Below are 10,493 nucleotides of genomic sequence, written 5' to 3'. Positions count from 1 at the left end.
GTCACTTTGCTATACAGCAGAGATTGGCACAATATTGTAAATCAACTATACTTTAATAAAAAAATTTAAAAAGAAGGGAAATTTATCTCCCCAGTTTCTGAATATGTGCTGGCCTTTTGACTTTCTTTGACCAATAGAATGTGGTGGAAGTGATGTCAAGTTTCTGCTTCAAGAGGTGTTGCAGTTCCCACTCTGTATTTGCTTGGTGTGCTGCCACAATGTGAAGATGTCCAGGATAATATTCAGGATGAAAGGCTACAAGGGGAGAGAGAGGTCCAGCCAATAGTCAACACTAACTGCCAGCCATGAGTGCACCCAGTCAAGCTGCCAGATGACTGTAGCAGCTACATGCATGATCCCAGACAAGGCCAGAGAGCACATAAAATGGCTTTAAGGCACTGATTCTAGGGTGGTTTGCTATGCAGTAATAATATATATGTGTGTATGTGTAATATATACACATACACACACTCACATATATATTCTCTAGCCTTGAAGATGAGAGAATATTTTTAAACTGTAAGAGGGTCTTAACATCATTAGGATGCACTTGCAGACTTTAAGGATCAAAAATTTCCTTAAAGCTGTAATAATGTGTCACCTAGGTTGCTGCAGTGAACAACGAAAAGGAAGACAAATAATTTTTCTGTGATGGTTTGTGCATAGTGTTTTTAGAGGTAGGGTGAAAATTCTAGACGATGTTCAAAGTCTCTTTAAACTCTAGGGCCCTGTGAAATTCAGTTGTGATTTCAGCAACTCCATTCCCGCTTCGTGAACTTGTACATGGCATTTTAATACTTTTCACAAATGACAGGATCTACTGGCTCCTCTTTCATATACAATGTGATCCAAAGCAGCTGTGGTACAGTGTAGGCAACACAGTATAGCCCGCATAACATAGTGGCTAAGGTCATGAGTTCCAGAGCCATACCATTTGGGTTCAAATGCTGGTTCAGTTGCCTATCAGCTGTAACCTTGATGAGTTATTTAACCATTCTTTGCCTCAGTTTCTCCCCCTGAAGAATGGAATGATAACAAAATCTCATTGGATTGTTGTTAGGATTAAATGAGTTAATGCTTGAGCTTAAAACATATTACTCAAAACATGTCATATACTAGTATTGTTATTTTATAAAGGGAATGATCTAGGTCCTAGACTCAGTTCTGTTAACTTGTGTGACCTTCAGCAAATCAGTTAACCTATCTGGGTTTCAGTTTTCTGTCTATAAAGTAAGGTTTACTACATAACTTCCATGGTTTCTTTTCCTCTTTAAAATTCTATGATTCAGGGTTCAATATTTGTTCTACCCACATGCACATTACAATCTTGTCTATAATTCTAATTTTTCAAAGATTGTTTAAAACTTATTCTATTAGCAAGCAATTTTGAGGACCCTCTAGTAATGACCACTTTCAAGTACAATATAAATAATACTGCATTTACTCAGGAAACTAAACATTTTTTATTCACATCTGGTCAGCAAACATTTACAACTCTCACATATCCGAAGCAATGCCTTTTCAGGTTTATGAAAACTTAAAATTGTATATTCATTTTTTTAAACCCATGATAAGTTTGCTTATTAAAGTAGGAAAAGATCTTCCAAAAGTGAAGACAGTATTTCACCTCAAATTTTACCAAAGATCTCCAGTGTTAAATAAAATCCACTGTTACGGGTCACGTTTAAAATTTTTTTCTATTTCTTAGCTTAAGCATATTGCACACAATATTATAAAAATGTGATTTTTTTTATTGGCTTCATAACAAACACCATCATGTGGACGTAGTTTATTTTACACTGGTTTATAAATTGTGGCATTTCATTTTAGTTTGATGTTTTGTGTTGCTTCTTGACAATGGTACAGATAAAAGATCAAACGTACTAAGGTGACGAGTTAGTATGTAGAATGTACAGTACGTGGAATTCCTTTTAAAAAGTTTTTCATTTTTCTATCCTTTTCCTGTCACCCCTATAATCAAGCTGCCACAATCCCTCAGGACCCATGCAAATGCTCCATTCAATATTTTTACAGTAACAAATTTATCAATTACTGGATCTTCTACGAACTTAACTTTGAATTCTGAAAATAGATTTCAGTCACTCATTTGTTCTTCGAAAAGCCCATCAACGAAACTTTCTTTTTCAGGGATCCGAAAACTGGCAAGCTAACTACGAAGTGGATCTTGGGGGTAGGGGGGGAGAGATGGAGATAAACAAAGCAAAGGGGCTTTTTCTGTCTTAAAATTTTCATATTTGCTTCTGGAGCAAGAATTCTTTCCTAGGAGTCGGGGAGAAGGCGGGGGAGGTGTCTCTCCTGCCCCCGAGCAGCGGCACACGGGTTTGCTGAATTTGACAGACCACTGCGATCTTGGGGGATTTTCCAAGCTGGAAGAGAGCGCCGATGAGAAAAAGTGCGTACAGCCCACGTGACCCAACTTCACTTTCAGGTGCCAGAAGCGGAGCGCAGCTGCAATCAATACCGATCTTCCACCAACTAGATTGTTTTCCTCCCAAGGACCTGATAAAAACCCCGAAGTTCTGAGAGACACACTTCGGCAATTGTTGGGTTTAAAAAAAAAAAAGTTCCACTTGTACCATTTATAAATGCGCTGACAACTTTTTCGGAATCACAACGATTTACGGCTTACGCATTTGCCAAGCCTCTTCCTACAGTTCCCTCCCTTGCTTTTCCAAGCCTCCCGTTTCGGTTCCACCGAAAGAAGAAAAGCGATAGCAACAGTTTGGTTGCCCAGCAGCCCGTCTCCCGGGCGCAATCACTGCACCAGGGGCCTCACACCTCTAGGCCCGCGAAGCCCAGGACTTCGGCTCCCCGTCCGCCGGGGACGTGCGGTAGTACGGCCGCTTCGAGACCCGGGCCGCGGTCCCGCGCCACCCGCCCCGGCTCCCTCCCCGCTCCCGGCCGCAGAGCGTCACCTCCCCACCGTCGGGGGCGCCGGGCTGGGCGCATGCGCGCGGCGCTCCCGGGCGTGCCGGCCACACTCCCCCCACCCACTCCGAGAGCTTGTCACTTCCTGCCCTCGCCCCATCTCCGTCCGGGGTCAGTCAGTCGCTCCCTGTCGCAGCCGGCGAGTCTCTGCTTCCCCCTTCCTACCCGCTCCGCGGCGGCAGCTCAGGCTCTTCGTGGAGGGGGAGACAGAGAAAGAGAGAGACTGACTTAATAAAGTTTCCTGAAACAACAACTATTACCAAAAAGAGCCCAAGGCGGGGGGAAACCCCTATCCTTCCCCGCCCCTCTCCAAAAGCCTGAGGGACCGTCGCAGGTGGAGCGGCGCTGGGGGGAGCCGGGCTCCGGCGGCAGCCGTTGCCCTGGCAAGGGGCGCCTCGGGTCCTGCCCGCTCCGGTTCCGGCTCCTTCGGTGGCGGCGACAGCGGCTGCGGGGCGGTTCCTGCTGTCAACTGCCTGCGCCCGCGCGCCGTCCGCCCGCCCGCACGCCCAGCTCCACAGCGCGGAGGGACGCCGTGAGCCGCCGCCGCAGCCGTCGCCTCGGGCCGCGGAGGGACGTGGTGAGCTGTGGCGCTTCCGCGTCAGCGCCGGCGGGGAATCTTTGGGAGCGCGTCGGGCCCGAACCCCGGTCCCTTCGCGCGGTCAGCCGAGGCTGCGCCAGGTGGGGCCCGAAGCCGCCTCCCACGCCAGGCTGTCCCCGCGGCCGCCCGGCCTGCCTTCCTTCCTTCCGCCCGCCCGCCCGTCGGCCCGCCCTAGGAGTTCAGTAAGTTGGGCGCACTTGGTTGGGGGGACGGGGGCTTAGCCGGGGAGACGCTGGCGCACGTGCGTCGCGGGAGGGCGCGACGTGGGCCGGCCGCCGGCGGGAGCTACACCTCGGCCACCCGGCCGCCGCGCCCCCCGCCCCGCGGGCCCCGGCGCCGGCCGTGCCCGCTGCGCTCCGCGCCTCCGTCTCCGCGCGCGCCCGCCCGGGAAGGCGAGGCCACCGCCACCGCCGCCGCCCGCGCAGCCGGCCAGGCCCTCGCTCTGCGCGCCCGGGGCTGCGTTTCCGGGTAGGGCGATGAACCTGTGCGGGAGTTCGGGCTGAAGAAGCCTTCGTGCGTTTTTCTTTCTCAGTTCGAGAGGAAGGTGCAGGGCTGTGGAGGGCAAGCGGAGGGCAAGCGGAGGGCGGGTGAGGGGCACGTTTCTGGAAAATGCAGCCAGAACCCCCCCAGGAAGTTCAGGCTGAGTGACGGGTTTGTGCTTCTTTCAACAGCCAAGCCGCAATGAAGAGCTTCTTACAGTGAAAGGAAAGTAGGTCGCGCCCACTGAAAATGCCTTTAAGGGACAAATACTGTCAGACTGACCACCATCATCACGGATGCTGTGAACCAGGTATACGCCTTTCTTCAGTTACTTTGCCCTCCACCAGAGCCACGAGTGCCTTCTGTTTTCTTCTAGTTCTCCTTACCTCCTGCCCAAGAAGACATTCCTAACTAAGCAGGCTATAATTTCCCCCAGCATAAAACCAGTTATGAAGCTAAAAACTTGTACAAACAAGAGGTCTCTCTTCCTTGATCCCTTAAAAAAAGTACTGCAAGTGTCACCTTAAATCTTTTCCACAAGATCAATTACTCAATCCCCTTTCCTTCTCTTTCACGGCAGCCTGCAGTTAGTAGTATAACCTCATGCTCTGGGAATGTTTAAAACTGAAGAGAAAGGAAAAAATGGGTAGTAGAATACTGGCATTTATCTTCGAGGAAGCTGTTTCATGTAAACTTTTAAAAACTAAAAGTTTCTCATGCTTTGATAGTGCTTAAAGACAGAATAATGCTTAAACCTAAAAATGAGTTTAGTTTGGGCTAAGAAAAGTTTGCTGAAGTCAACTTGTTGGAAGAATCAGGTTTTGTTAAGGGGAACCTCTTAAAGAAATTTCTTGGACAGAACACATTGTTGCAAAATCTGAATATTTAGGTAGAATACATGAATATTTTTAGGATAGTTTGTTCAGTGGAACTCTTTTGAGTTGAATTTATGAAATGAAGAAGTTGCTTTTTGGAGTCTCATGAAGAGTATTACAACACTTTAATAAATGTGACATATAAATTCTTAATAGTTTCTCTGCTTATTAGAAGTATGATGTGCTTTGTCACAGACATTTAGAGGTACAGCTTAAAAAGGGAATCCTTGAATACACACTGTCACTAAACCAACTAAGGGGTCTTCTGTTACAGTTCAAAGGCAGTTATGTATCATTATTTTTGACCTAAAAGTTACTAGGACTTTTTAATACTTTTGCTTGTTTTTTTGTTGGAGTATTTTAACTGCACTAATGTACTTGGTTTTGTCACAGTAGAGTTCATGTAAAGTAGAGTACTTTTTTTGTATAATGGGAAAAAATGGCAGTGGTAAAAGGGGAAGAACTATTTTCGGAACACTTTGGTACACATGAGAATAAAATTTGTACTATGACCCTATCCCCACTGATTTGCTGAAAATAATACATCTGCTAGTAAAACAGGCAATCCCAGGGTGGAATCCAGTGTTTATTCTACTGTTCCCTGATCTGCCTACCTTTCACCATCCTTTCTGCTGCATATTTTATGTATTTGAAGTGATGATATATCACTTAACGTTTTGCCAAATGTTGAATGGATTTTGCTAGTTTTGAAGTAGAAAGCTGTGAATGACTTCTTATACTTGTGTTCCACTGTCTTTTTATTCCATTTTTTTTCTGAGAAGTCATTTGAGTTGCATTAGTTAATTAAATCATTATATTAAAACTTCTTATTTAGGAAGAAATTTATTTGGTCACTCATTTCTTTATTTCTTTGACAAATCTTTATTGAGCACCAGTTAGGTGCTAGGCACTATTCAAGGCAATGGGGATATAAGTGGTGAACAAAACAGATAAGCTCACTCCCTCATGGAATGTTTGAGTGGGAAGAGATAGACATAAGTAAACAAGTAAGATAATTTGTGACCATACCTTTATTTAGTGTATTCTGGTAATTAAAGTTTTCTAGATACTTTAATGTCTTTTTAAAGAGGTTTTCCAGAGTTGAACTTTTAAATATGTGTTGGAACTTTTCTGCTGCTTTTTCTCCCTCATTAACACAAATTCAGATAAGTTGCATTAATTGAAAAATTTCAACTTTATTTTGCTAGGAACTCTTCCCATGCAATTTATTTTTCAGACTGTCAGGTCAAAAGTGGTTGGTGTTTCTTCGCTTCCTTAGTTGGAAGTAAACACTTTCTGAAGATTTAGTTCAGTGGAAAGCCAAAAGTTTAACTTACGGGGTAGTTAATTGTCATTATTTCAGAGGAAGGTATGGGCCAAGTGGGAGGATGTTTCCATTATTGAGAGGAATATGTTTTGGTAGTTTTAAAAGGGGATGCATGCCCTCAGATGGAGGAAAGATGATGACATGATGTTTGAGAAGTTCTTTTAATGGGCTGTCCCAAGAGGTCTGGCCTCCTTTGGATTATGGACGATAGGTGAGTTCTGAATGAGAGCAGTGTGTTCCTGAGCAGGTCTTGATAGGATGGATCAGTTTGTAGTGAGGGGTGGTGTTATAAGTCTATCAGTGTATGTAAAATATATTCTTAGTCATGTTTTAAGAAAGTTTTTTGTTAGAGAAATTTTCAAATGTTCAGAAGTAGAGAGAATGGTATAAGGAACCTGATGTAGCCATCACACAACTCCATCAGTTATCAATATGTGGACAAGCTCTTTTGATCTGTATTCTCCCCTCCCCACAATTCCCTTCTCCATCCTCCACCTGCTCCCCTACTCTCTACTGTTTGAAAGCAAATCTCAGACATCATAGGTAGAAGGATATTTTAAGGGGCTTGTTTTAAGGTAGGAGAGACTCTAAAAAAAGTAGGTGTTTTATTCTGGGAAGTGTGTTCTTGGAAGGATGTAAAGAAAGGTGTTAACTTCTGAGCGTTTGTGTTTTTTGGCTGGAGAGAGATGCTCTTTTTTTCCTGAATGGTCATGTAACCTGATCTTGGGAGGGATGTTAGGATATGTAAGAGGAAATTTTATAAAATACTAACATATGAAGTTTTTTTAGGATTGAGACTGTGTTTTCATGAAGAAAGAAAAGTTTCTTACAGGGGGACCTACACAGATGTGTATACCAAATGAATGTGTCCACTGATAACTGAAGTAACCCTGGGGTTATTTTGAATGGTGTCTCAGGATGTGTATGTATTCTGGTGGTACCAGTGATGGTTATGTGTAACAAAATTTTGCTCTAGCTTTAAAATCAGATGTTGTTATGTGGAAGTGGAAGTTAGTGTATTAGAGGAAGTTTTCTGGAGCACGTACCTAAATGAGGAAAGGGGGCTCTAAGGAGAAGTTTCCATTTTTTTCCCCCATATTGCTCCCTTATTCGTTACTCTTTTCTTCATTCTTCCTTTCTAGAATTCTTGTCACTTAGAGAGCTAGGCCTTCGAGCTTTTTAGTTCTTTAAAATTGTATAACTTCTGCCCTGTCTTCTGTAGTTGTTATTTTTTGTAATCAGTTATTCGTTCTTACAGTGTACAAATACTGGAAAGAACATCTAACCTAAATAAATGATATCATCAATCTATTTACAAACTTCTACTGTTGTTTCTCTAAGGGGTTGCATTCTACTTCTCTTAGATTTTGGAAAAGAGTTTTCAGTTTTTGGTGTCAGGAAAGCAGTTGATTTGTAGATGATGATGATGCTAGAACATTTATTGAGCCTTTACTATATTCCAGGCTCTGATTTAACCAGGTACCTGCATTAGCTAATTTAATCCTCACACAACCCTATGATTTGGGTACTTTTATTATCTGCATTTTAGAGATGAGAACAGAGAAATCAGAGACTGTAATTTGCCCTAGTGGAAACTAGTTATTGGTAGAAAAAGAATTTCAGCGCAGTCTGTCCAGGTCTGGAGTCTTCTGTTCTTAACCACTGCAGTTAGTGCCAATGTCAGATATTCCCAAAATGAGTTGTATTTGTGTGTATGTTCCTAAAAATATCTCAAAGTTTCTCTTAAAATTGGGAAAATTTTGCTTAATGGAATGATTTGGTCCTGAGACATAGTTCCTCCCATTTGTGTACACTGAACTTAAGAGTTGAAGCCAGAAAGAGAATCTAAGGCTGTGTCTCTACACATAGCCTAGCAGGCTTTATCAGACAGCTAAATGCTGTCCAAGCCTGGGCCCTGAAGCAGTAGCAGCACACATTACTGAAGTAACCCTCCTTATCTTCTCACACCAAGCAGATGATGGTAAAATATCATCTGGGTTAAGACGGTAAAACATTATAACATATTGAAAAAAAAGAGGTAATTAAAATGGCCGGTTTTTCTCCACCACAACTATCTCTTTATTTGATATCTGATGGGAAACTTCAGTTTTCCTTTTCAGTTACCTTATTTCTTATTACCATAATCTTATTTATATTATATATTTATACTGCTACTCTGGGAATTTTGGAAAGCAGGGATGATATAGATCTCTGTATATGAAAATTTTTACTTTTACAATGGGATTATTATTTTTACTTATTATAAAAATGCGTACTTTCTAAAGTGCACACTTCCAAAAGCCCAGGCTAGTGAAATGTGAGGCAGAAAGTGAAAATCACCCCGATAAACCCACCCTGACAGAAAGAACCATTGTTAAATTTTGTTGGTATCCCATCAGACTTTCTGTGTTTATATTAGCATTTATACATAGACGCTCATATACGTTAAGTTTATTTCTTTCTGTGGCTACTGAAATATATATTAATATAATTGAGGTCATATTCTATAACCTGTTTTTGTTGCTTAACAATGTAGTATTGACATCCTTTGTTGTCAGTACATGTAGACCTAGCTCATGCTGTGCAAGAGCCGTGAGAGATTCTGTTGTATGGATATTTCATAGTTTATTTAGTCTGGTTCCTTTTGAGAGACTTCTAAGTTGTTTGAAATTTTTCTCAATTATTTACAGTACTGCAGAGTGCTGCAGTGAACTTTCTTGTACATCTATCGTTGTGCACTTGACCAGTTCTTTCCTTAGGCAGTGGTTTTTGAGTTTTGCTCTCTTAATTGCCCAGAGAGCTGTACTAGATTGTCTGGAGAGTTTTGGAATGGTTTATGAGGTGTGGCTAGGTTATCATTGCCCTAGAATTTTGGTTAAATTTAGTGGTTCCTCTTCAAGGGGAATAAAAAGGCAAACATGACTAATATGTACTAACTAACACCAAAATAGTAAGATCTTTGCATTTGAACTTAATGCATAGTCTCAGTAGCCTTAATTTCGCCTTGAATTGAGAAAAATTTTAGTTACATTTTTCCCATTATTTCATTTTGCCTTACAAAGATAATGGTGGAATATATACAAAAAAGTGTGATTGTCATTAACGTGATTATAGCAAACCATTGTTTTACTTCAATAGTAAATGATTTAAATAAATAACCCTTTTTTTGTGGGGATTGGGTTGGGTGTTTGTCTTCCATGTAGTTTATATCCTGGAACCTGGAGATGCTCCTTTGTTACAGCAACCACTACAGACATCCAAATCTGGTATTCAGCAAATAATTGAGTGCTTTCGATCAGGTATGAATGTTTTAGGATGTATTTTCAATCTTCACATAGTAGCTAAAAACTACCTAGAAATCCTTAGAAATAATTTTTTAAAAATAAAATGTATACATTGGTTTTCTTTACAGAATACTTTTAATTGTCATTTTTAAAAAGTGGATGAGTAAATACTGACTTGATTAGAGATTCCTTTTCAGTACTATATATTATATACTAATTTAAAAAGTAGTATGGCTTAAAGAAATATGTGGTATATTTGCTGGCAAAGATTCATTGTTATTTTTTGGCATGTTCTTTATAAACTCTCAAAGGACGGTAGTAGACTATACAGGGTCTTTATGAGCTTTGACAGAGTAGATTATTTACTCAGAATGTCTGAGATGTCCCTTGTTCTAGATTAATTACTTTATCATCTCTGTTTATGTGACTCACCATCTCCTACCTAACCCTGGAGTTTCAGTATCTTTAGTAGAGCACAGATAGAAAAAAGATTATTCCAGCCCTGATATTTAGATATATTTGTTTAGCTTTTCTTTCCATTAGATTACTATAATAATGGATATATAATAAGCATATTTGTGCAGTTGCAATCCAGTGCTCTAAAGTAGGTGTTGCTCAATAAGTATAAATGGTTGAGAACTGTTAGAACTCCAGTGTTTTGTAAAGTCTTAGGTTGCTGTGATTCTTATGATCCACTTGTCCACCTCTTGTGGATTTGGCTTCTCTGACATTGCAGGCTATCAAATCAAATATGAAAAAGCAAACATACATGACTGATGGACACCTAAGTGGTGGGCAATTAAAGGGTTAGAATATCTTTTGTTATTATTTTAAAGCTTATTATATCGTAATGAAAAATTTCTGAGATTCAAAGAAAAAGATAATTTATATGAAACCATTTGTTTTGTATTGAGAAATTTTTTGAGGTGCTTGTTTTAAAATCATTTTAAAGGGAAGTAGTATCTATTTGATTTACTTTA

General features: G+C 41.2%; 1 protein-coding gene across 3 annotated transcripts in view; it reads left to right on the top strand.

Moving 5' to 3' along the window:
* The first annotated feature begins 3,059 nt into the window (after positions 1-3,059).
* ZNF800 (zinc finger protein 800) overlaps positions 3,060-10,493 on the top strand; it is a 49,692-nt gene continuing 42,258 nt past the window's right edge. For all 3 annotated transcript variants that reach the window (XM_068549391.1, XM_068549392.1, XM_068549393.1), the window contains exons 1-3: positions 3,060-3,729; positions 4,219-4,337; positions 9,433-9,528. In XM_068549391.1, the coding sequence (XP_068405492.1) occupies positions 4,277-4,337; positions 9,433-9,528 (157 nt within the window). In that variant the 5' untranslated portion in view covers positions 3,060-3,729; positions 4,219-4,276. The remainder of the gene's footprint in view (positions 3,730-4,218; positions 4,338-9,432; positions 9,529-10,493) is intronic.

This window comes from Eschrichtius robustus, chromosome 8 (assembly GCF_028021215.1).
Source record: "Eschrichtius robustus isolate mEscRob2 chromosome 8, mEscRob2.pri, whole genome shotgun sequence".
Lineage (NCBI taxonomy): Eukaryota > Metazoa > Chordata > Mammalia > Artiodactyla > Eschrichtiidae > Eschrichtius > Eschrichtius robustus.
This window is presented reverse-complemented; position numbering and strand designations above follow the sequence as displayed.